Genomic DNA, 27,998 nt, shown 5'->3' with positions numbered 1-27,998 from the left:
ACTGCTATCAAAATTATCAAAAGACGGGAATAATGATAACAAATAACAGAATCTATTTACCTGTAGTAGGGGATTTTTTTTAATAACCATATGGTTGTTTTCATTTTTTTATGCAGAAGTAGCGCAAAAAGTAGCGAAGTAGCGAGTAGTGAACAGGAGTAGCGTAGCGAGCTACTTTTTGATAAACGTAGCTGTAGCTGTAGCGAAGCTACTTTTAAAATGTAGCGTTCTGATCACTGGTTGATACCACCTTGACCCAATGCTAGTGCTGACACACACTTACTAGATTTCCACTGTTGCCAGCGTTTTGAAATTCAAACAATTTAAAGTAGTTAAGAATATAAATTTTAATGCATAGTTAGAACTATATCATTTTAATCAAATCAGAATTCTGGTTTAAAATATTAATAATTTATGATGGTCACAGTACCATTCCTCCCCACAATGCTGTTGCAAAATGATGGTAATTCTATTTTACATGTGTAGGCTACAAGAAAGTGTAGCATGACATTTTTGTGAACTATAGATGTTCCTATTCTTTCCCCATTGCATATGGAAATGAAGGTGATGATTCAAAATTCTCAGGCTTAACCATTTGGTCATATGGGAATGCCTTTTCTTTTCTCAAAAGATTTTTTTTTTTTCCAAATTTAATTTTGTATGTGAATTGTTATTTCAACTCATGTTTCTTCTGTATGCTTGAAATCATGAATGCATTATCTTGTTACAGGAATACATGTGGCACAAAAAGCACACTTACATGAGGTTAGATGGCTCGTCGAAAATATCTGAACGTCGAGACATGGTTGCAGACTTTCAAACCAGGTATGTTTATAGATTATTGTCTGTTGTTCATTATGGATTTCCTAAGTGTAGTTTGATTGCTTCCATTTTTGGAGCCTAATATAACCCATGGCGCAATAGCCTGTGAGGACCATGGCCTACCTACCGACTGATAATCTACCTACAAACTGATTTGTGTTTTGATAGTTTAAGTCCGAAGCAGATAATTTCAGCTCAAGTTTGGTAACCCCGATTTTACATTTTCCTGAATTTTACATTTTCCCACATTTTAAGTTTTTTAAGCTTGGTCCCCTGATAAACGTTCGAGGTTCCACTTTCTTTGTGCAAGTTCTCTCATATCTTTCATCAATTATTATCCTTATCATCACAGTTAAGCTAGTGAAGCAGAAAAACTCTAAAATAACTACAATACAGTATAATTATATTTAAAACACACTTTATGTAGCTACAGTGGAACTTTAACTGTAGAAAAATGTAAAATCCTTAAAAGTTGTAAAACATTTTGCTGTGTTGGCATCATAAAGAGTGAATGTATGATATGGGAAAACTTAAAGGTTCCACTGTGTATGTTTTCATACTGTTTTGAACGCTATCTAAAGTTTAGTCTTTATTTTTGTTACAGGTCAGATATTTTTGTTTTTCTTCTGAGTACCCGTGCAGGAGGTCTTGGAATAAATCTCACAGCAGCAGACACAGTGAGTACAAATCAAGTACTTTGTATAAATAAATTTTCCTTGCTGAAGTTGCAAAAATCATGTCAACCAGGTTCTTCTGGCATTTCATGGAAATGCTTTGCCATAGCTGCGAAGCCAACCTCCAGCATCCTCCACAATTTCCACAACTAGTCAATGTGGTTCCATACTCTGCTTTCTTCTCTTAACTTCATTGGGTCCTAGTTTCTATTTTCAGTGTTACAACATTGTTTCTGATTATCTTTTAACTGACATTAGATTTCATTGATAACGCCATTAAGCCTTGTTTCCATAATAACCACAAAATTCTTTTTTTTTTAATTTGGTACAGAGTCTGAAGAAGGCGTTGCTAGAAGGTTGAAACACAACGTTTAGTTTTATGTTTTAAAATAAAATAAATTTTACCTTGGTCAGCATATTAAGTTTTTCGATTTCATTGTGTTCTTAGCTCTTGAGAAAGCTCAAGCGAATTAAAAGGTTTGACCACTACAATGACAGTTCTTACTAATAATATTATTTGTGAGTCTGTGATGTTTATGATTTTTAAGGTGTAAGACAAAATAAAAAGTATTTTTGCTATCACTATTATTACTATTGCTATACATTTATTTGTAGTAAAGAAGTATCAGATCATTTGGTACCCTACTGTTTTTAGTTAATATTGGCGTAGTGGTTGATTGATTGGATTGAATTAAAATTGTTGGGTGTGTTGGCACATATGGCCATTTTGCACACTTCAATGTATATGGGGAAATAACCCCTTATCTAAAATTCTTACTTAAGAGTTTTAAGAAAGATGGTGTAAATAGCACCTCTAGAGAAAGGTTAAAAGTGCAAGATTGTAAAACGACCTGCACAAGACAAACACAAATTAAAAGGTAAGAATGAATTAAAAACTTTCTCACAAGACAGTGGAAGAGACAGCATTTCGTAAAAAATCTAAAAACATTTGTTAAACACTGTTGTCATCTCCCAACAGGGATGATAAGCAGAAGATTAAAAGTCTGTAAAATTACCTATAATTTACTGAATCAATATATCTGTAAATAGACTGTAATTTAGTGCAGAATTCTGCCATTTTGTTATTTTTATGAGCATAAACACGTAATTTGTTTCTGTGTGTTGTGTATATCAAAAGAGTAAAAATGTTGTTCTTTTTTCAAAGGTGAAGTCACCTAGTTATAAACATTAATTAACAAGATTAATCAGCCACTAATGTTCTACATAGAACAGTTGCAATTTATATCGGTATCAGTGGATATTTCATATCTGTCCCTAATTTTAAGTAACATCAGTATTTTCAATTGACATGTCAGTTTAATATTGTTATTGAATATTAATATGAAATGCATCATTCATCTTTTTTTTCTTAACTTCCATTTTTTTTAGACACAATCATTTGTTTTGTAATTTTTCATGTAGTAGGTTTTTAATAACTGTGTTTTCATCCATGTAAATGAGTTAAATGCAGAAACAATATTCTTTCACAGGTGATATTCTACGATAGTGATTGGAATCCTACAGTTGACCAGCAAGCCATGGACAGGGCACATAGGCTGGGCCAAACAAAGCAAGTGACTGTGTACCGCCTTATTTGCAAAGGAACAATCGAAGAGCGCATTCTGCAAAGAGCCCGTGAAAAGAGTGAGGTATAAACATTTACGGAAATCTATTTAATTTATTACAAGTGTGAACAAGAGGTGAGCTGATACCACTTTTAACTGATACTGATTACCAGTGCTGATACTCTTACAAGTTCACACCTATAGTGATAAAACAAGGTAAAACTACCCCATGTGTGTTGGAACATGCAGTGGAGGTGGGGTCTCACACACACACAATCTCTCACCATTTCTGAAGGTGATGTGATCAGCACCATGCTCTGACTGCCATTATCCTGTATGGTTGTCCTGCAGGTACCCATTTTATTAGGCTAGGTGAAACAAGAATCACTCCGTGGATGGAAAGGTTTCCACCTGAAACCACCCATCCTGGGAATCGAACCTTAAGTTCCCATGCAGTAGTCGGATGCCCTGCTGACTGAACCATCCAGGCTCCCCCAGTAGTGATACTGATGCTTGAAAATTATAACAATTGAAAAGTTTCTGAAATTATTTATGGGGCATTTCATTGTCACAGGTGGAACGCACACACACTACATTTTTTACATTAAAGTAACTTTTCTACTGATAGTCAAGCAACATTTTTCTTACACTTTCTATGCAATGAATTGTGAAACTAAACACTGATGACTTAACATAACTACGCTTAAAATACTTTCCCAGATTTTAGCTATAAGTGAATAATTTTGTGGGACAGATAAAACACTGCCTCTTTACATAATAAGAAATTTATTTCAATTTCTGTGAATTTTCAAATTATGAAAAATAAATTCTTTAAGACAAAGAGAGAAGGTAATTGACCTTTTAATATTCTAGAGGAATTGAAGGGGAAGTGTTACAGTTAAAGCATAAATTAATTGTTTTTGGTGTTATGAGTGGGACACAATAGAAAACAAAAGTAAATCAAAAAGGTAAAATAAACAATATGTAAAATACCTTCTAATTTAATTATGTATAATACTTGATTTTTTATCCAAATGACAGTTTTAGTTGACTCACAAGATAGAATAAAGTTACAACATTTTATTTGATTTCAAAAATTGAGATTCAGGACCAACTTTGACAGGGAATGCCCCTTATTAATATGTAAGTATTCCACTGCAATTATATGCATCAATTTACCAGAGTTTTGCTTTAAATTTTTCATTGTTATAATAGCCATTGCAATATTGCTGCAGAATAAATTAAATGTTCATATTTTCCGTAATTTTGAGGATTATTCGACTGCAAGAGTGTCATGCAATATTTTTGCAGACATTGCAAGATACCCAAACAATAGAGAAGTATCAGCCAGTATTGGTTAATAAATTCTGATGCCCAGTTAACATGTGCAAATATACCACTGATTGTAACTGAGGTGCCGACCAAGCATCACCCAGTGAAAAACTGCATTACAGGCCTCAACCCTCAGTGGGCCATAACGGAGGGTGGATTAGCATAATAAACTTGCAAAGTAATATGAATATTCAAGTTGAGGGATCAGTTAATATCATCACAATAGTTGATTTGCCCTTATTTTATACCGTATTCTCGTGTCTATAAGCCGCACTTTTTTCCCCGAAAAGTGGACCAAAAAATGGGGTGCGGCTTATACACGCGAATGATAAGAAAAGCATGTGCGGCTTATACACGCGAATGAAAGAAAGTGCAGCTACTGCTAGGATACTAAAATACATACGTTGATTTGTTATCTTTATCACATAATGGATTCATTAACAGCAAATCCATCAACAATGCATCTGTAGCAGGCTTTGCAACAATATGATATCTTATCTTTAAATATTTTTTTGCAACAATATGATAATATCTTATCTTTGAACACGAATCATCCTTACTGTCGTATTGATCTGGAAACCATTCAGTAAAGTGAAGTTGTTAAAGAAGGTTGTGGGCCTGAGGTCAAGGTTGGTACTATTAAAGGGAGGATGTCTGGCAGAAGAATCAGCTACGATGCTCATTTTAAACTTCAAGCGATACGATATGCTGAAGGAAACGGCAACAGATCTGCAGCGCGATATTACGATGTGGACGAGTCTAACATTCGTCGATGGAGAAATCAGAAGGAACAACTTGCTGCAACAAGTGGCAAGAGAAAGACATTTCGTGGAAAAGGAGCCAAATTTCCACAGGTAGAAGAAGAAGTTTTGGCCTTTGTAAATGAGAGGAGAAGTGCTGGCTATGCTGTAACCGTAGACATGATACGTTTTCAAGCTCGTGAAGTAGCTTCAAAGTTAGACACCAGTCGTCAAGCTTTCCGAGCTAGTGCGGGATGGTGTTCACGTTTTATGCGTAGGAAAAGTTTATCGCTTCGCCGTAGGACAACAATTGCGCAACATTTCCCTGCAGACTTTGATCAGAAAATTGTTAAATTTCACAAATACGTGATTCGAATGCGAAAGTCCAATGATTATAGCTTGTCTCAGATCGGCAACGCGGACGAAACACCTATTTACTGGGACATGCCTATGCCCAGCACAGTTGCACCGAGAGGCTTCCACACCGTATCGATCAAGACCACGGGTGGAGAGAAACAACGATGCACCGTAATGTTGGGTGTTCTCGCAGATGGAAGGAAACTGCCACCGTATGTTGTGCTGAAGCGTAAGAATGTGCCAAAGGAGACATTTCCGCCGGGTATTATCATACGTGCCCAGCAGAAAGGATGGATGGAAGAAGAACTGGTATTGGACTGGATAGACAAAGTGTGGAATAGAAGGTCTGGTGCATTGCTGAAGCAAAAGAGTTTGCTGGTGTGGGACAGCTTTCGTGGTCACCTAACAGACAGAATACAGACAAAATTGCAACAGTTGAAAACGGATGTAGCTGTGATTCCTGGGGGTCTAACGTCTGTACTGCAGCCCCTAGACGTTTGTGTAATTCGCTCGTTTAAAGCTGCGTTCCGGCGTCTGTATAATGACTGGATTAGTGCAGGAAACCATGAGCTTACAGCAACAGGAAAGATCAAACGTCCGACTGTCAAGCAAGTGTGTGAATGGATTCTGGCAGCATGGGAAAGTGTAAAGTCTGAGACAGTTGTGAAGGGTTTTCTGAAGTGTGGCATATCCAATGCCCTAGATGGTACCCAGGATGAAATGTTGTGGGATGATGATGTTAGTGATGAAGATGACAATACCTCTTGTGCAGAAAATATTTCAACGAGTAGCAGCAACGACAGTGAATAAGGGCTTTGAGGACTCAAACTGAATGATACGGTATTAATATGTAGATCATTGCGCTAAATAAAATAAAGTTTAAATACTTTTAAAATACTTACTTGAAATTTTCTACCTACGCAAAAAAAAAAAAGTCACTCGTGCGGCTTATACACGAGAAATATTATTATCCTGAAATCTAAGGCCAAAAAAGGGGGTGCGGCTTATACACGCGTGCGGCTAATAGACGCGAGAATACGGTACATTACAGGTGTCCTACTGACATTGAAAAACTGGAAAAATCAGAGATATTGATCTTTGGTTGAAACAAAAGTCAGGGAATTTTGAAAATAAATCCATAAAGCTTGGAAAGTCAAGAAAATCAAGTCCTTTTGTACTTGAAAGGCTTGGGAATGAAAATAAATTCCACTTTTTTCTTGAATCACAAGTGCTGTTTAACATTTGCATGTTGAAGCACCGCAAAATGATCTGGAAATGTATTTTTAAATAGGCTGAAAAAGTTGGGGATTTTTCAAAACCCTGCATACGTTTTTTCTTATTATTTTTTTTAAAAAACAATTAATCTGAATTTAAAAGGTTTAATTTTATGATTGTTCACAAAGCAGATCTTGGCATTGTTGAACGGTATCGTTTCATTATAGTGTGATCATTTGTTTTTCTATTTCCGTTTCAGATCCAGCGCATGGTGATTAGTGGTGGCAACTTCAAACCTGATACCTTGAAACCAAAGGAAGTTGTTTCATTGTTGCTGGATGATGAGGAGATTGAAAAGAAATGTGAGTGACATCTTTGTTGTAACAGCTGCTCGCTCATTCTGCAATATTTTTTTCTTTCTTTCCTTTTTTGGTGCATACACAAACCAACATTCCAGAGAGCAGTCAGTATGAGTGGTAATGTCTGGGAGGATTATTTAGCAGTGACCAATACCTCACCCTGTTAAGTAGCCTCTGCATGCAGCCCTACTTTGATAGCAAGAAGCCAAATGGAAAAATATTAGTAAAGAAAATAATTGCAGGGAGAATTATTTGTACACTCTTCTCCAGTGCCACTTAGTTGCAGCTGTAAGGCCCCGAATGGTTATGAGTGTGCAGTTCTTGTCATGCATGTGCCACACTGTTCCTTGTCATGCATATGCCACACTGTTACTTGATTGTACATTGATTGGCCAAAGCGGGATTGGAGATCTCCCCTCAAAAGGAGACAAAGACTGAATGAATCTGAAATGTTGGTGTATAAATAAAAATCCAAGTACAGTGGTTAGAAGTCCAAACAATTCATCATGTGTTAACTCACTTTTAATTGTTTTTAAAAGAGAAGGTAAATTGGCAAAAATAGTAATGGAAGGCACTTATCGGTACTCTATCAGGGGCATGTTGGTTTAGGGGTAATATTGATGATAATTTCACAGATTCAATATACATATGTACTCATAATTGGGAAAACAGAGACGCGGTAGTATATAAATACGGAGAAACTAGTACTCACTTTTATCCGCGAAGTTGTTTTTTTCTTTTTCGATTAATTTCAGTGGCCACTGCCACCATCCTCGTTGGAACTTGCTGTACTGTTGCTTGGCATGTGTCTTTTGTTTGTAGTTCTCTGGCTGCCGCTAGGTGTGCTGTTGTTAACTGTGGATCAGTAAAATTATTCATGATTATAACCATACACTGATGTGCTCATATCAGCCGAAGTCAATAGTGTGTACCAATAAGTTCATTATGTAGATAAATGTATGTTATAAATAACAACACTTACTTTGTTCTATTTTTGTTTTGACCCATAAAACTTGTTTTTGTGTAATTTTTTTTTTAATTAGGACTGCACTGATACCAATGCAGATGCTTAAAATTATTCACAAATATTTAATAATATTAATGTTTAAGTATTCCACTGGAATTACATGCATCAAAATACCAGAATTTTGCTTTAAAATATGCAAGAAAAGCATCCAAATATTAAAATAGCTCTCATGTAATCACACAGTACTGGTTCAAAATAAATTTTAAATTTGCATAATTACCAGGATGCCACATTTTTGTGGACTCTGCAAAATAGCCAAACTCTGGAAAAGTGTTGGCCAGTATTGGTGAATAAGTTTCAATTGAAACTGATGCATTGACATTCAGTTCTACCCTAATTTTAACTCTTTCAAGTAGTTTTCATCAAGTGAATAAGAAGTGGTATGTTGCAGAAATATCAATAAAACTGAGTAAGTGCTATGACACGTTTAAATAAATCAGTTCGCATAAATAAAAGCCATGCTTTATTTTATTTTATTGTTTGTTTTTCTTATGCTTAAAATGTATTTCCTAAGTTTTCTCTCTCTCCCGTCATAGACCGCCAAAGACAAGCAGAGCGCCGCCAGCAGGAAGCTTCTCGTGCCGATATGTACCGAGAGAGAGATAAGGGCAGGAAAAGGAAGCAACAGCATATGAATGTGAGCATTGTTGATTTCTTTGTGAAACACACTGATTTTTTAATTTAATTTTCCTTTAGTATGACACTGTGATAAGTATTATTTTCCAAAAAATGCTGGAACACAAAATGCACCAACAAAGCAAACACTTTTATTGTGTACAAGAAATCTCATCTTTCCTTGGCAGTGAGCCTTCAAAATTAATTGGAAGAAGCTATCAAATTAGCAATGCGGAAACACGAAATTTCTCATACACAATAGTAAAACTGCGTTTACCACATCCATCAAGAAAACACTTTTAGTTTTGTCATAATTACAGGCTGACCGTAAAGTCCAGACCACTGGGAGAACTAATGAACAACACATTTCCTTATGCAAATATGTTCGACATGTCCTTGACCAGTCTCAATACATTTCCTCAGTGTCTCCTTGAATTATTTTCAAAATTTTGGGATCCAGAGTGAGCAGCTGTTGCAATGGTGATCCTTTTAGCAATTTTCCAACTGCATTGCAGCTTATTGACCTCTTTGAATGTCTATTTGTCCAGTCATCTTGTCTACATAGAAGAATTATCTCTATCTGGTCTTCTTTCGTCAGTGCCATAGTTCACCTTAAGCAGAAAACAATACCTCCATTGGCTCCTGTTCAAACAATATAGTATTTAATAATGAACCGTTAAGCCTTGTTATTTTCTGTTGAACATAGAATTGTAATTAAAAGAAAGAATTGATAATAGAACGTAGTCCTCTTTTAATTCCCCATAGGTTATCTTCAAGGTCATACATGTACATGTTAAGCACTTACTGAGAAATTGCAAGAGTTCATTGTTTCTATTAAAATGTACATGTTTTAAAATATGCGCAGAGACTAGTTTCCCACTCTAGGGACCAAAAATATTTATTTCCTTGTGAACGGATAAAAATTGTGTGGTCAAAATTTGCACATCCATTAGTTAGGGAGAGAGAACAAATTTTTATACTTTTATTTGTGGTATCTTGAACTTTTAAGCATAGGTGTAACTAAGAGTTCATTTGCTGGAGGACCAAGTTGACTGATTTTTATTTACAAATTATATATAGGGTGGTGCACAAAATGTCTTGACGAGATTGGTAACAAATTCTTCACTAAAGTTTATAAAATTTTCTCTGAAAGATAACATGATCAAATCAGGCACTTTGAATCAAACCACTCTTGCATCTTAGGAGTTTTACAGGTGAGAAGACCAGTGGTGTGAGCTTGCCATTTCTTCAGTATGGGACATTTCTTGCATATTTTTTAAAAATACTAAAAATAGTTTCTTTCTAGGAGCCTATCAAATATCAAAGTGAGCATGGAAACATGCCACAGTCTTTGTTCCTGAAAACTGCTGTGCGCCATCTCACAAACTGGTGTTCGTATCTTCATCTCGATCCAATTCAGACTCATGATATCACCTAATGTAATTTCCATTAAGTACAGCATTTGTTCACCGAGTTGTGACTGATAGTTCAGTAATAGAGTTTCAATGAGTTATGTCAGTTGTATGACATTTTATGGGCCACCCTGTATGTATGTGTTTTGTGGCTACGTAAAACTATTAAACTATTACAAATATCTAGACAACAGCAGAAGCAACCACATGAGGATTCATGTAAATGCTCTGGAAGGAATTCTAAGCAGATGTACTTTTTAGGATTTTAGAATATTGTAGGGTTTTTTTATTATTATTGTTATTATATATAAAGAGAGGAAATTTCAAAAACTGCTTGGTTGGCATCAGCTAAAGGTTCAGCCAAGCCTTAATCAAGTCCAACTGTAAGCAGGTAAATTTCTGTTGGATACAGAAATATGGATACAGCAAAACTTATTTCCAGACTTCTTGCAAATGGATTTCTCATCAAGATATTTAGAGCTGTCAGTTTGTTTATGATATTCCTTAATTTCTGCCTCTTTTTAGAGAATTGCATTAATTGTGTGTTTTGTTTCATTGCAGAGAGATCCCAAGCATCCCAGACTTGAAGACGGCCAGGATGGGGACTCAATTTTGAGTGTGGATTCAGCACCAGCTAGCCCCAGTCATAGTGAGGTGAGTAAGTACAAGGAAACGTTTACTCAATGCTGTGCATTTATTGCAATACTGTTGAAATACATGTGAACATTGAATGAAGCCATGGAGGTATTGTAGATTATGTATTTCACGGTACATGAAGTAACTCTAAATGCCAATTTAAATGTATTAAAAATGTGTAATGCCATTGATATAAAATTTGCTGATACTGCAACCAGTATTCTTCCTGTGTGATAATATGAGGCTGTCAATAAATAACGAGGCAGAGGATATTTCATACTTACGTAACGAACCTCAGAAGTACTGTCTGCCACTTATTTTAGGCATTTATCCCATTGTGACACCAGTCGCAAAATGGCATGCTCGTAGAACTCCTTTTGGCTGCTGTTGGAACCAATTGTGCACGTACTCCTTGACGTCATCGTCTGATTGAAACCGTTGTCCCCACAGAGCTTTTTTTTTTAGTTCACCGAAGATGTGGAAGTCACACAGGGACAGATCTGGACTATAGGGTGGTGGCTCAGGACTTCCCACTTGAATTTTTTCAGACATTCCTTGTTGCGGTGGCTATGTGTGGTTTAGCGTTGTCTTGCAATAGGGCGACACCACGAGAAAGGTGACCGGGACGTTTCGATTTGATTGCCTTCCTGAGCTTCGTTAACATTTCATAATACCACTGGGCATTGACCGTATCTCCATGCTCCAGGAAGTCTACGAGGAGCGTTCCCTTGCGATCAAAGAAAAACAAAAGCATGAGCACTAGTGTCGAGGGTCTTGAATTTTTTTGGTTGAGAGGCTGCATGCTTCCACTGACGACTTTGCCGTTTCGACTCGTGCTCAAAGTGGTGGCACCAATTTTCGTCGCCGGTAACAATTGCTGAAAGGAAATCGTCCCCACCGTCATTGTAACACTGCAGAGATTGAGGAGACATGTCCATGTGACAGGCCTCTTGTTCCAGTGTCAACTGATGCGGGACCCATTGAGTGCACACTTTACGGAATTTCCGTACCATGACTAAGTCCCCACTGATGCCAAAATGTCGTCAATGTTACACAACGTCTGTCTTGATGAGCTCATCCACCTGCGCAACATGCTGGTCTGTGACATGCTTCGGTGCTCCACTCTGCGTGTTGTCCTCCCCGAGCGACATACAGTGCCCCCATATATCCTTTCCATTCGTCGATGGATTTCACAACCCCCTACACCTTCCGTTGTCAAGAAGCGCACAACACCCCGCTGCTCCTCTTTGGATGCCTCCATTACATGTCGCAGTCAAACACACAATGATCGGACACAGCTGCTGCTTGGTTAGCAGCCTTTGCACATACCTTGCCAGACACTTAATGCCATCTAGCAGGAAAACATGCACGAATCAGTTCCATCACACTTGCATCTCCATGTCGGGCCCGTCGACCCATTTCTAACTACCATAGTTTTGGTGTAATATACTCTGCCTCGTTATTTATTGACTGAGCCTAATAAATGGAGAATGTTCCATGAAGAATGCGTGAATTCTGTTTTAACACTTTCTGCTGCAGCAGGAACTCATATAGCATATAGAAAAATCACCCTCAGTTATAGTGTGTCCTTATTTCACTTTGATGGACTCCAAAAGATTGCGACTTGTAATCAAATGAAATCACAGATTATCACTCACCTGTCCACCAAGTACATGATATCATACATGTGGTGATGTGGCATCAGCCACTGATTTCTTTGGTCTTACTCAGTGTGCCATAGAAAAGGATCATTTGAAATTCACCAAGGCAATATGTAGGTTTGTTGCAGTTGTTTTGCGAAAGCATTATTATCCTATCATGTATTAGGTAAAGCTAAAGTTCCCCGTGCATATAGCACCATGCCATGAAGGCACATTTAGGGGATGTTGGGGTAGGGCCATTTTGGAGATGATGTAATCACACCATGCTCGGGCCAGCTTTCTCCTCATGGGTTGCCCCCAGGTAGGTATCCATTGATTTAAGGCTGGATGAGCTCCAGAGCCACTTTATGCAGGGACAAGTCCGGAGAAATCTGACATTAGATCACCCACCCTGGGAATTGAACCTGGGTCTTCCATGTGCCAGTCAGATGAAATACCAACTAGACCACCGCAGCTCCGTATCATATACGAGGTGTGGCTAGAAAAAAACCGGATTGATGTTGCTATCGACAAACGGCAAGTGCATCAAGGTCGAGAGGTGCATGAGTGAATAACGTGATATCCTACCGATCGACTATGTGATTGCCCAGGGTGAATGGTGCTCAGTTCCACTGTAGCTTGTCGACGAAGTGAACCGTACATCTGTGCTTCGTCGGAAACTTTGTTAAGTGTGAAAGTGGAACAATGTATCAATGTGAAGTTTCTTACGAAACTCTGAATATCCGCCACAGAAACTCATGGTTTGTTGAAGGAAGTGTAGGGAGATGGATGTTTATCACTAACGCAAGTGTTTGAGTGGTTTCAAAGGTATAAATAGGGACGAGAAGTGATCGCGGACGACTCGCGTCCTGGACGGCCTTGCACGTCAAATACTGAATTAAACATTGCAAATGTCGATGAATTAATTCGAATTCGGTACCTGAAGGTCAAACTGTTAACCAACATTATTTCATTATGGTGCTGACGACCCTTCGTGAGCGAGTAAGAAGACGACGACCTGATTTGTGGAAAAGCAAGTTATGGATTATTCATCAGGACAATGCTCTTGCCCACACACCATTGTCAGTTAAGGCCTTTTTGGCCAAGCATGGGATCCCAGTGTTAGAACATCCATGCTATTTGCCAGATCTAGCTCCGTGCCACTTTCTTTTCCTCCAAGGTCAAATCAGCACTGAAAGGAACCAGATTTTTGACCGTAGAATCTATGAAAACAAAAGCGACGGAGGTCATTAACATGGTTTCACAAAATGATTTCCAGCACTGCTTCCAGCAATGGAAGGTTCATATGGAGCGGTGTAACGATAGTGCAGGGAAGTACTTTGAAGGGGATATTGTTTGTATTGTACAAAATAACCCATAAAAGATTTTGTAGCATCAGTCCGGTTTTTTCTAGCCACACCTTGTATTAGACTTTGTAAAATACATTTTGCCAGATATATGCCAGATTGGAGAAGTTGGAATGTTGATAGCAATAAATAAATAAATAATTTGTTTGGAATTTTGAAATTTAATTTCAGTTTATTTGGCAAGTTATCGATTTTCCTGCTATTGTAGTAGCCTCTTCTGGCATGTTAACTTTGCATGGGTAGAGAGTTGCTTTCCTCTGCTACTAACAGATTGATGGTACTAGATGATAAGGATAGGAGAAAAAGAACCACTTCATCCATGCTAAGCTTGAAGTCAACTTTATACTCAGATAGGCTAATTGGAACTGGATGTGCAATTTATGATGGATCATTAACCATAGATAGCACTGTACCCTGACCAGGAATAACCACCATGGGTTATTCACTGTGCAATTCCTGATCTCTTGTCCAAAAATTAAATGGACCCATGAATAAGTTGGCAAAAGCATATTATATTTTCTTTTATGCACCCACCAAACCTATTTCGTTAGATATAATAAATGTATTATGAAAGCAGTGCGTGTGATTAAGATGAATAGCAATACCCTGTAAGATGACATTTTTTCTAGTGGGGACATTTGACCTGTCAGTTGCAAAACAAACCTTGGGTCACCCTGTGTAGTGCATAGACTTATGGTCAGAAGAGCTTTTATATAGGAGATTGCAAACATTATTTTTCTGAGTTTTGTTTTATGCTGTATAATAACTAAGAAAAGGGAACTTTTATTCATCAGATTGCTTTCGTCCTCAGGTTTCTCAAGGAAGTGCAATAGCTCTTGACGAAATGAGCAATGAAGCTCCTTTGGTTGTTGATATTGACAGTACTGTAGACACACAAAGTACTTCAAGTACTGGTAAGTACTCATTTTTTATTTTTTATAATTTTTTGCAGGTGCGTTAAAGAATATTATAAATGGTAGCTCAAAAGTTGACACTCCTGTATGTTAAAAGTAAGTGAAATCGCCATTGAGATTTACAGGCCTCCCATCAGTAACACATGCGACTCCACACAAAAGGGCCTTCCTCAGCTACATCTGAGTTAGGTCTGCTTGGTCCTGCCAAGGATCCAGGCTGGCAGGGAATTTGATAGATAACCATGCTAACCCTTCAACAATATACATGCAATGCATGTTTAGTGGGGGAGGGGGATTCATACATGTATTTAAAAGCTGTCCTCAGCAATTAACAGGCAGCAGTGAATGTATGTGTGGGCTGTCCAATAAAGGTTAAATGCAAGTTCTATACATGGCTTTTAGGTTTTACAAGTGAAAAGATTTTATGTTCAGTATAATAATCTTTTTAAGCATATAGAAAAAATTTCAATTTTCTTCTTCTTCTTCCTTTAACACTAATTATGGGGAGCCACAATGTATAATTTTTTACCTCTGCTAAAATCCATGTCTTTAAGAAAGAAAACAAAACCAATTTCATCTCTCTACGACATTTGGTTTTAGGTGCAAAAAGTGGAAACTTTAGTTGTCAAAATTTAGTGATAGCAAAAATCTACTGTCCAAAGTAAAGGGTTCAAAAATATATATAATTGACCATATATTTGTCCTTTTTGGAAGTTCGCAGAGAAGAAGAATATGCTTAATGTAATATGATTATGTAAATAATATTACTTGCCCTTTGTATTGCCACATCTTGAAAGCAAATCATATGGTCAATATCACATTTAAGTACTTAACTCTTGAACTTTGAGCAGTGAACAAAGGAGTACTATCATTCTTTTTGGATGTTTTCTCATATAAAAGTAAATACAAGTTATTTGGCCAAAGATATTTAAATTAAATTGCCTATTACACAGTTACCTGTAAAATTCCTGGATGCACCAAAAAATATATGTATTAGAACTGTGGCACCCACCGTCTGCCCCACTATGATGCCATCACTATAGCTCTTTTCAGTTCTTACGTCGTCCGCTCTAGAAGCTGGCAGGGGAAGTGGGGAGCGGGGAACGTGCCGCTGACCAACCAGAGTACAGACCACCTAGCGGTGGAGCCGAGAGTTACGCAGTTGCGGGAGGAAGCTGCAGCGCTCAACTTCGTTCTGCACGTTGCTGTGTTGCCAATTCACCGCGTTGCTGATGGTGTTTTGCCCCAGTGTTGATTCCTGTTTGTTATGAGCGGGATGTAGGAATAACATACGTGGGAGTAATTGTTGTCGCGTCGTGTATTACCTAACTGCATTGTTTCTTCGATAAACGTGTATGTGGCATGTGATGTGATGTTTATTTGTACTCTCGTTGTTCCATAGGGAGCTTTGTGCTTATTAACGCAGTAAGCATAGGCGTCGACTCCATGGGGCTTGGGGGCGATAGGGGGCGGCAGAGCCCCCCGAATAATTTTGCTTAAGAGTTCTAATGTATTATTTTGCTTCTCTTGTCAAGTTTACTCTGAATTGTGCCACACGAACTTAACTTTAAATACACATTTGAAATGTTCTAGACTAGACCATCACCTTTGGGGGGCTGAGACCGCTAAACCATCAACTTAGGGCGGGCTGTGACCAGAGAAAACAAAACACATGACTTATTACTATATACTAAGTATATAATTATGAGTATTGTTAAAATTTTTACTAAAAAAAGAGTTTCAAAAGACGATGTGCATGAACTAGGGTAGTGGATGGGACGTTCTCACATGACATTCAGAACGAGATCATTGATATATTAGGAAGATCTGTTTTGCGCTCCGTGGTAGCAGATATTAAAAGTCGAGAATATTTTGCTATTATGGTTGACGAAACTTGTGACATATCCATCCGTTGACAATCAATATTCTGCATTCGAACTGTGAATTAAAATTTTGATATTTTTGACGAATTCATGGGCTTTTATGAGATTCCGAACACTGAGGCCAAAACTTAAAAAAGCGAGGGAGTGAGTAATTGATTAATTTATTTCAGTGATCAGAGCTCCCCCCTAATAATTTTGACAAGTCGGCTCCCCTGGCAGTAATTATCGTACGATGGCGAACAGGAAAGAGGGGATTTTGTAGCCAAGGCAGGAAAATAATCAGTAGGGTTCATGGATATTATCAAAAGGAAGCAGAAAACAGTGGTCCCTTGGTAAGTGTGCACAAAGTGCAACAGAGAGTGTTGGAAGCTTTTGGAGTGAGTATGCGAACTGTGCAGCGTATTGTTAGGGAAGGCAAAGCCAGTCTTGAGGCGTCGGGTTCCACATCATTTGAATCACCGCGCAAACGAATCAAAAGGAACAGTATCACAAAGGCAATCGACGGTTGCGATAAAGATATAATAAGAAAAATTATCCTCGGGTATTATGTAAAGGGCGAATATCCAACACTGAACAAGTTTTCGCTGATTTGCATACACAAATAAGCTTTTCAGTGGGGAGTTTCGTCGTTGTGGAGGATACTGAAGTATATGGGGTTCGAGTACAAAAAGAGCAATGACGGTAGACTATTTCTGATGGAGAGAGCCGATATAGTTACAGCCAGAGTAACGATTTTGCGAAAAATGGATCTTCTAAAAAATAAGGAACCTTTGCCCTATATAGGTATTTCATTTAGATGAAACGTACATACATCAGAATTACGCTCCAACGAAAAATTGGCAAAGTAAAGAGGGTACATGGGGTTTAAAAGTGCCCGTGGGTAAAGGTGGGCGCATTATTGTTTGTCACGTAGGTTCCAGTCACGTAGGTTTTCTACAGTAATGTAAATTAGTTTTCAGTGGTTTTTGCAGTTTTTAGATCCGCTTGACGAAAGGAACATCAAAGACAGTGATTGTAATGGACAATGCTATAGCTACAATTCGGTACAGTTGGAAAGAATTCCTACAACGTATACACTTGATATCGTACACTTATCGGTATTCTACTGACCACAAGATAGGGATAATATGCATTCTCAGGCCATACGCGAACAATGGGACGTCTGTATTTCATGGTTCTTTCGATTTCAACTCGCCTTTCCCGCAACTCTGGCAACGCTGCAGTCTCTCTCTCTCTCTAACCGGCCTGTCTCTTTGCGCTGGATAGGTCGTTTCCCCGCTCTCCACTTCCCCTGCCAGCTTCTAGAGCGCACGCCGTAACAACTGAAAAGAGCTATAGCCCCGGCTCACATAGACCAACTTTTGCCATGCTTATACATTTTGCACGTGATGTGATAATATTATATTAGCTGCATCACCCCATCCCCTCTTACCTCCCCAGCTACTTTTTTATATAGCGCATTGACTGAGGTGAAGATGACAATATTGTTATCCCGGTAATCCCTTATTTTCGATTCATACAACAATCTGTGGATTATTGAGGTAGGTGATGCTGTCAGATGTCTAGACGGTGAAAACTAAGAATAGATTGTCATCACTTTAAAATTACCGGTAATAACAGTGCCTCACCCCCTTGACAACTAAAATTACCATGGGAGACACTTTATCCAGCCTTCGTCAATCTAGCTTTTTGAATGTCAGCTTTAGCTCAGTCTAAGGTGAAATTTAGCTCTTTTATGCGCATCAGGTTTTGCAACACTGCCAGTATGGCTATAGGAGGCAAGGATAAATGCAGTTCGCTTATTTTATTTGTTTTCTTGGGGATATCAAACTTCCGATGGCGGGAGAAAAATATGATCGGGTAGAGGATCCATTGAAGATGATATTTGGGCTAGAAAGAGTCGAAACTCCCATTTGTTTAGCCGAAATTTGAATTTGAAGTGGTTTCTCCATAAGGAATACATGGGATTCTGTAAATACTTATTCATCGTATTTTTCAAAAACACGGTATCTAGCTTAATAATCAACTTTAAAAACTGCTTCCACTTGCAAAATGGGAAGAATGGCTTCATTGTCCACCTCAATAGATGGAAGTGAGTGAAAAAATGTATGTAGCAGTGGTATATTGCTACAACTGTTGTAAGTTTTATTGAAATCAGACTGATACTTCTTGAATAAAAAATAACAACATTATATAAAGTGGCAGTGTTGCCATCTTCGGGACAAAGTCCAGAATTTTGCTTCTAACGCCAACCTATGGACACTAGGTACACCAAATTTGGAGGGAAGCACGACAAAAGACCACTGTATGAGGATATGTAATGCTTGTGCCCCAAGTTTGTAAAGGCATGGAAGTTACGGGGTTCGGAAATTTTGCGTAATTATGGAAAATGTTGAACTTCAGGCATTTGCCTCAGCTTCCTCCATAGAACCTTAATTGCCAAATGTTACTGAAAAATGTTGCTTTATACTCATTCTTACATTTAGAATTTAAAATTTTTAAAAAGATGCAGTAGTTGAGCAGTTATAGTCTTTTATCTTAAATTTATCCCATAGTAACAAAAGGGAAACAAAGAGCTTTTTTCAAACACCACTTGTTAATAATAGTAACAATGGCGTATACTGGGTACAAAATCTGGGCTATCTCACTATATCATAATGTTCGAATGGAGAAAAAGTTTGATTGTCAGGACGGGGGGGTTCTTGTTGTTGGTTTATCTGGATTTTGAAATATTGTGAAATATTTTTGTAGGCCTAGACGCGAGAATAAAATATATAACAAACTTCTTACCTTGTATATTTCTTTTGGAATGCCTGAGACCTACATATCTTCACGAGTTGTAGCTTGGGGACTCCTGATTGCCATAGTGGCAACGTCATCGCCTTGAAGCAAAGGGGTCAATAACCGGTGGAGGCACATAGTAGTTCGGATCCCACATTAAACTTTAGGACTAGTCCTCTCTCTGTGCACAAAGTGGACTAAAAACAAAAATTCAACAGCAGATTTGAAGCTTATCCTCGTACGTAAGCCGCCGGCCTGTGTGGCGGAGTGGTTAGCACATCGTGCTACAACGCCAGAAGTGTCCATTCATCAATTTCCTCACATCATCACTCATCCCCATCGCAAATTAGCCGAAAGTGGCACAAAAAGCGAAGTAAAATAAAGCAAATCAATGAATCATATGTAAGCCGAGTAAATTGCTTGTTAATTATGTCATTCATTTAGTTCACTACACAACACAGCACATATCATTCACAAAAATGTAATCCACGCACTCACTCTTCAGACTACACAGTGATCTGTCTTGAAAGAAAGAAAAGTTCCGTGCACCAAGGAAATGAACCCAACACGATTCTGCTTGAAGTACAGAACAAGAGTATCTGGCAGCTGGTACAGTCCTTTGTCAGTTTGGTTATTTTTTATAAGCATAAACCATAAACGGACAGCCAGCAAACTCCCCTCACCCCCGCATCTACTCTTGTCCTTTGAAGAGGTCAGGGGCCTGTCCCTTTTGCCCTAATTGTCTGCAAGTGGTGTGCTTGGCCCAGAGGGAGAAATTTCCTGTCGTAAACAACCCCTTTCCTTGCTCCAAAATTTCCCGTTCCTGTGAAAATTTCACACTGGGAACAGGGGGTTCACAACACTGACGGAATTCATGCTAGAAGACTGCCATCCTAAACTCGCGGGCTTTAAGAACGAGGGTAAGATTGTCAAATCGTAAGAAATCAGTGGCCGTGTTCGAAAGGTGCAAGACCGTACTTGAAGCGAGCATACTTCGAGAATGGTCACGCAGTGCGGTCTTGAAGTCGTGGACTGGAAGTGAAGATCTTTCAAACTGCACTTCGACTGTAGAGCCAAATACGATCAGTACATATAACTGAGGACACGTTTGTTTTCCACGTTTTAAACACTTGTTTTTCACCACAGATTTCACATAGCATTTGTAAATGTTCTAATACATACATTTCCACACCTTAGAAGTACTGCAACAAACAACTTGCTGGCTTTCTACCTCTGCGATTTCAAACAAATGAACAACAAGTCCACTTGTCACGTGACCAAGCATCCAAGTTCGTGTGCTCTGTCCTGGGGTCTCGATACCTCGTGAACTTGACACTTTCGAACTGTACTAAGTGATGTCACTCCCGTTAAGACCATGCTTCAAGTATGTACTTTGTACCTTTCGGACAGAGCCAGTGTATCAACTTGTAACAAACAAGTGTGCCAACTCCTGAAACTCTTCTTATTGAAATGAACCATTTTGTGCATATTTTCCAATCAATTTTTCTCATCTTCTGAGCCTGGGCTTCGCAGATAGCCTAGATAACCCAGAATATATGCCTCTGCTTCATATGTATACTAAAGATCAAAAAAGGCCGAACTGAAATATCATGTGTAGTTTTTTAAAATGGCACGTTAATTGCTGCCATGCACTGCTGGTTGAAATATAAGTGGCAGAACCCCTTGAGAGAATAGGTTTTTGTTATATTTGTTGATTCAGTTTATTCCTCGTATCTAATCGACCAGTTTACGGTGGCAATAGGAGGAATAATGATAACAACATACACTAATGACCATCTATTAGGGATCCCACGTTCGAATCCCGGCCTGGGCATGAGTGTTCCGTCATCAGTTTCATCATATCATCAAGCCTTCTCATCTTCGTGATTAGTCAAAAGTGGTAGAAAAGCGAAGTAAAATAAACCAAATCAATCAAACTGTCGACTGGGTCCCTCCCTATCTTTGCATGCAAAACAATACTATAATCTCTGGATCAATTGATTCCTGTTTAGATTTGATTTAGTTTATTTTACTTCGCGTTTTGTGCCTCTTGGCTAATTTGCGAAGATGGGGATGAGTGATGAAATGATGAAATTGATGAATGGACATTCACAAACAACCAAGCCCAACCGGGATTCGAACCCGGGACCCTTGGCGTCGCAGCGCGATGTGCTAACCACTCGGCCACAGGGTCGGGCGATTCCTGTTTAGAGTATGTTATATTGTTCATATAAAACAGTTCAAGTGTGGGTTAGAAATGAATCTTGGTGAGGTGAGGCACACTACTGAAATTTGCCCCTCCCAACTGTAATTTCTGGATTCGCCACTGAAGTGATGTGACATTGTAATTAAAAACACATACCTTACAATTTACAAATAATTATTAAAATATCACTGTTTCATTACTATAGAAACAGTAAGGACAGGATTTCAAGTATTTCATGGTTATTTATAAAATATAGAGACCCATGTTGTGAAATATTTATGTAGGCCTACGTGCAAGAATAAAATACATAATAAACTTCTTACCTTGAATATTTCATTTGAACAGGAACTCCATTCTTATCTTGCCTACGTCTGTGGTAAAATGGTTATTAGTACAGTGTACTACGATGCCAGGGGTCCCGGGTTCAAATCCAGACCGGGGCATGGCTATTCTTTGTGAATGTCCCTTCATCAATTTCCTCGTATCATCAGTCATCCTCGTTGTCACGATTAGCTAAAGTGGCAGAAAAGCGACGCTAAATAACAAAACTAAATCAAATCCATTCTGTTCTTTGGGATGCCAGGCCTGCATATCTTCACTATTTGAAGCTCATCCTCATACAAAAGCAGAGTAAATTGTTTCGTCAATTATGTCACTCATGTTCATTCACTACACTACGCAGCACAGATCATTCAAAACGTATAGGCCTATGTCACTCACTCAATACACTAAATAAAATCTGTGCAGTAAGGTATGTAATTTTCTTCAACTTCCATCAATGCGGTCAGCCACTCTCCACCCAATCATAAATAAAACAGCCGAGGGGTTCAGAACTTTGTCACCATTGTAAAGCATGATTGGTTGAAGGCCACCGCTCTGGCTTCTGGAAGTGTTCAATGGGACAGTGTTGGCCCAGAGGGTAACAAAATCCCTGTTACTTTGCCAGCTTTTCCCATTCCTGTAATTGTAGTTCTGTTTAAAAATGTCCCTTTTCTCAGAATAATCCCATGCTGGTTAGCAAATTGGCATCGCTGTAAGGTATTTCCTCCATTGTAAAATGAAGAGTTCCCTGTCCAAGGCTTTGGGTTTGGAAGCCACTACAAATATGTCACCGATCGCCTCCAGGTGCTGGTCGGCAAGAATGTAACCAATGAAGCCTGGTGGTAGCTTTAAAGGAAAGGAGCCCATCCCCATGTAATTTCGTTTTCTCCCGTGGTCGTTATTTGAGAGTGAAACATCGGTCCCATTTGCTAGTCTGTTATTTTCTGTATTTAGTCTGGGCTTCAGAGAGAGCCTAGAATATTCGTGCATGCCCTGCAGGTAGGTCTACACATGAAAAAAAATTCAAGCCTTAGACTAAACCCCTTCATTTAAAAAAATCTGGCTTAAAATCCATTTTTTTAACTATTCAGGGTGGCGACAGACCTGGAAAACCGGGAAAAGTCAGGGAATTTGAGGTGTCAAAAAAAGTCAGGGAAATGTCAGGGAATTTCGTCTTCATTGACTTTTTTTTATTATTTATTTAAAAATATCGTTATGGAACTCTGCACGGGAACAAAAAATCTCGTTCGTAAGTTTCGGCCTCAACTTTTAGGCTCCTTTTATGCGTAACACAACCACGTCGAAAGAAACCACTGATAGCAGGAGGAGAGAGAGAGAGAGAAAGAGAGAGAAATTTCTCTCGCCCGGGGTTCTCGGCGGGAATTTTATATTCGCACACTCTTTGGAGGAAAATTGTTATAACTCGGGCACTATGGGAGCAATCTACTTCGGATAAGTTTTGTTTTTCAGCTAAATCGTCAGCGCAATCAACCGTGTACAAATCAGAACACCGGATCGAGGAAGGGGGTGTTTGGGGGCGCGATCCCCGAATTTCAATGGAAAGAAAGAAAAATTGGAGTTTGCCCCTCTTCTCCCACTATTTTGGGGAGAAGCCGCGAACTTTAGTATTCTTTTCAAAGAATGGATATTTCTCAAGAGAAGGAAACATGTTTCATGTTGTTGGGTGCCATACAAGTTAAATAATAAGTCAAAATGTGAAACTGTTTTTTACGAAAAATAAGTAATTTGCATATTGCCCAGAAAATTGTTATAACTCGGGCACTAAGGAAGCAACCTACTTCGGATAAGGTTTGTTTTTCAGCTAAAAGATCATAGCATGCAGCCGTGTACAATTCAGAACGCCGGACCGAGGAAGTGGGGCTTGGGGGCACAACCCAAGAATTTCAATGGAAAAATAAAAAAATCTGGAGTTTGCCCCTTCTTCCCCCGCTATTTTGGGGAGACTGTGCGAACTTTAGTATTCTTTTCAAAGAATGGACATTTCTCAAGAGAACGTAACATGTTTCATGTTCTTGGGTGCCATACAAGTTGAAGAATAAGCCAAAATGTGATTTTTTTACGAAAAATAGTAATTTGGATTTTTGGAGGTAAATTGTTATAACTCTGGCACTATGGGAGCAATCTACTTCGGATAAGTTTTGTTTTTCAGATATAACATCAGAGAATGCAACCGTATACAATTCAGAACGCCGGACCAAGGAAGAGGGGCTTGAGGGGCGCGACCCACCAATTTCAATGAAAGAGACATATAAATCTTGAGTTTGTCTCTTCTTCTCCCGCTATTTTGGGGAGAAGGCGCAAACCTTAGTATTCTCTTCAAAGAGTGGACGTTTCCAAAGAGTTTGAAACATATTTCATGTTCCTGGGTGCCATATAAGTAGAATAACGAGCCAAAATGTGAAATTCTGTTCGGATATGTGGCATGGATATGTTGCGGAGAGGGGGGAGGTTGGTCATCAATATGAATTTCCCAGGCTTGCTCCAGACCTGTGTCAGAGTATGAAGGTCCAAAAAGTACATTCATTTCGTAATGAGCACCATGATACCATATGGTATCATCGGGCGAGTACGACCTTACTCTGATGATACCATATGGTATCATCGTAGGAGTAAAGATTAAGCCTCTAAATATTATGGAAAATGCATTGAATTATCATTTTTTTCTTGTCGGTATGGTAGTAGTAAAGGACTGTCAACAGATGGAGGGGATAAGAGCGGGTGGCGCCGTCCAATAGTTGTCGGACGTCGTAGTAAGGCATTTTGTTGGGCAAACTGAAGGAACATGGAAACAAATAGGTTCCATTGATACATACGATTTTTGTCGAATATCGCCACCCGACAAAGTATCTCACTCCAACATGCGACTGAAATTTCATGGACTGCAACATCCAACAAAAATCGTATGCATAAACAAGAAGAGCTTTAGACTGCAAATATCCTGCTGAAATTTTATTACTCTTCTGGGTCACTTCACCTTATTTAATGAGCAGTGCTTACGGAGGTTTTCTTTCATCATCCTGACGTATTACTGGTTTCGCACAAGTTAACATAAGTTTACAATGACAGTGTACTATTCTTAGATATCAAAAAGATATATATTGAATACTATCACGAAACATAAACTGCATTGGTGAACGTTATAAAAATTGGAAAGTGCATGCTCCCAACCTCAAAATTTACTGCAACACTAGTATTGCAATGAAATTAACGCCACTCTCTGTCCTGTCTGTTTAAACTGATGAGAGATGGTCATTAATCTCTCACTGAGTAAGGTTAATGTCCAATATTATCAAATGAAATACTAATAATAATACGTAAATACTACTAATAATAATAATAATAAATACGTAAATATTTAAATTTAAATATTTACTCTAATCATTCAATCATAAGAGCAAATCACTTTCTTCAAGTATTAACTTTTCTCTGCCAGCCCTGCTAAATTTTCACTTTCCATCTACTGATTTATACGACGGGTGGCCAGAAAGTAATTTCCAGTTAGTAGGGACATTGATTTTTCGCAAACGCCAAAACCGTGAAAAATTGTAATTACTGCGAATTTATGTTTAGGAATGTGCAGTGATGTCTGGACACATTTTTCGCCCGCGAAATATCCAAATAATGCGAACTGTTGGCGTTTTTAGCAAATTTTTTTTAAAGAAATGTCCGAAAACAACGAAAAATTCTATAAAATCCAACATTCGTGTATTTTCTAGGCCATATTTGTGTACATGGAACATGCAAGTTTTCCAACATTTTACTCAAGACTAAACTTTAGAGTTGTACGTACATGGAATAATTCAGACAGCCACATTAAATCATGTATTTCTCACAATTTTTTCAACTTCTATCAAAACCATTTGCATCACAGAGCAAAGTGGCAGGGTGCTAACATCACATCTTCGTATTTGTCGCACCTGATATGTTTTGAATTACCAAGCTAAGTTCGCACCATCGGCATTTGTCGAGTGAGTAATAATGGAGCTCAGTCGTTAGGGCGTATGACTACTATGCGAGAGACCCAGGGTCGATCCCCTGTGGGGGAGAACCGGGATGTTTTCCACCTATTCAAACTGCTCCGGCGCCCACCCAGCATCATACGAAACTGGTACCTTGAGGAAACTTTGAGGGTTAAAGGTAGCCAGGAGTGTGGTGCTGATCACATCACCCCTACCTTCAGCCGTGATCAGGAAAGTGTAGGGCCCTAACTCCACACCCCTACTATACACCTTCATGGAAAAGTGCAGGGGATCACATTACTTTTACTTCCTCAAAAATCTGTTCCAACATATCAAACTGTCACGAAAATACGTAGACCATGTGACAATTTAAAATAATAGTTTAAAAGCACAATGGAGTATTACGTTTCGGTATATAAGGCAGATTAATGTTCTAAAACAAAAACGCGAATTTTGGGAAACGTAACACTAAAAAGTCAAAAGAAGATAATTCCAATTTTTGGTACCATAATATATCGGCATCTGTCACGTGAGATTTATTGATTTTAATTTTTTGGGTGCATCGCCACTTATGGTCATTATGCACCCTTCAGTATATACAGGGAAAATTCCATTATCTAAAACCTTACCTTAAAATTAAAAAAGTTGTATGGAAAATAACTTTCAAGATATCAAACTCTCACGAAGAGGCGTAAGCCATGTGACTTACAATTTGAAACAGTAGTTTAAAAACACCATGAAGGTATAATTTCAGATATTTGCCAGAAAATGCGCTAAAATGAAAATGTGAATTTTGGGGAAAATAACACCGAATAGTAACAAATAAGAAATAAAAATATACACCATTTTTAAAAAAAATAACAAGAAATCAAGGTCCCTACCGATTAGGCATAAATAAAACAAGAATATCAGTTGTAATTTATTGCATTGGTAACAGTGAGTCCTAACATAATTTTCGGCATAATCACCACTGTAGTTCTGGCATTTGTCGTAGTATGGCACTAAATTTTGTATGCCCATGACAGCAAAGACTGGAACTATCTACCGCAGTGTAGCTGTCAAATCCTTGCCTGCCAGAAACCTCTTCAGTTAAACAAAGAGATGAAAGTCGGTACATTCAAGGCCAGGGGTGTACAGGGAGTGGTCCAAGATCTCTCACCTGAAGTGATGCAAAGGGCCCATGTGTACTCAGCTGTATGGGGTTGTGCACATTCGATTGGCCTTCCGTGAATTGTCTGCACCATAGTCTGACCATACTATCACTCACGACGTCCGGTCTGCAAACCTCGCACGATTGCTGGTGGTTCTGTGCCAAATTCTGAGCGTGCAATGTAGGCTACATCGCAGTCGATGGGAGACTGTATGAGAGCTGCAATCTTTAAGCTGGAACTGTCCTTAAACGGCTGCATTGCAACTCTACCAGATTACAGCTACATGACATTTCTTCCTGCCTGCATGTGTGTGTGTCGCTCTCCGACCACTAGTGCTGCATATAGGCACTATTGGAGCTTTTTTCAGGATGCCCCTCATATATGAACTTTCAGAAGCTTTTATTATTAGTGTTCCTGTTTTAATGTGTTGGTTAGCTAAATCAGGTACCTATACAATGCAATTCTATAAATTCCTTGCATTAAATTTCTAATACCTACATACCCTTTTCGTCAGCATTAATGATATGACTGCAGTACTTCACTTGGATATACTGTACTGAAGCAGAAATCTCATTGATAATGTAAGGAAATATGACACTTTATTTTGTTCGATTCAATTGTTTCACTTATATGCAAGAGTTAAGTTGTTTGCTTTACAGAGAAGAGAGAAGTATAGCTTTATTCATTGAGAAATGAGTCCGCACTGATGGTTCTTGCAAGCAGAGGGTTCCAAACCTCAGTGGAAATATCAACATATAATACCGAGAATGTATAAGGAGACTGATAAATTACAAATTGTATTTATTAATCATTCACTCTTCACTCTTATCTTATTTAGTCGTAACTTTGAAAATAATCAAGTATTTTATTTTAAACTTACTGGCAAAATTCCGTAATCCTTCCCTAGCTTGTGAATTGTAATAATTTTCCAAATTCACTATTTTGCAGTTTGAATTCAAATCATAGAGAATAGAGAAATTAAGTCAATTTCATATAAGATA

The 27,998-nt window shown here is 38.4% G+C and overlaps 1 protein-coding gene across 1 annotated transcript in view; it reads left to right on the top strand.

Moving 5' to 3' along the window:
* Positions 1-27,998, top strand: part of Ino80 (chromatin-remodeling ATPase INO80) — a 131,020-nt gene that overhangs the window by 79,304 nt on the left and 23,718 nt on the right. Inside the window, exons 23-29 of the mRNA XM_083122516.1 lie at positions 731-825; positions 1,427-1,499; positions 2,987-3,145; positions 6,965-7,067; positions 8,628-8,728; positions 10,680-10,772; positions 14,573-14,675. Coding sequence (XP_082978642.1) covers positions 731-825; positions 1,427-1,499; positions 2,987-3,145; positions 6,965-7,067; positions 8,628-8,728; positions 10,680-10,772; positions 14,573-14,675 — 727 coding nt within the window. The remainder of the gene's footprint in view (positions 1-730; positions 826-1,426; positions 1,500-2,986; positions 3,146-6,964; positions 7,068-8,627; positions 8,729-10,679; positions 10,773-14,572; positions 14,676-27,998) is intronic.

The sequence above is a fragment of the Lepisma saccharinum genome, chromosome 5, assembly GCF_977018435.1.
Source record: "Lepisma saccharinum chromosome 5, izLepSacc3.1, whole genome shotgun sequence".
Lineage (NCBI taxonomy): Eukaryota > Metazoa > Arthropoda > Insecta > Zygentoma > Lepismatidae > Lepisma > Lepisma saccharinum.
The sequence above is the reverse complement of the archived record's forward strand: the minus strand, read 5'-3'. Positions and strand labels throughout refer to the sequence as shown.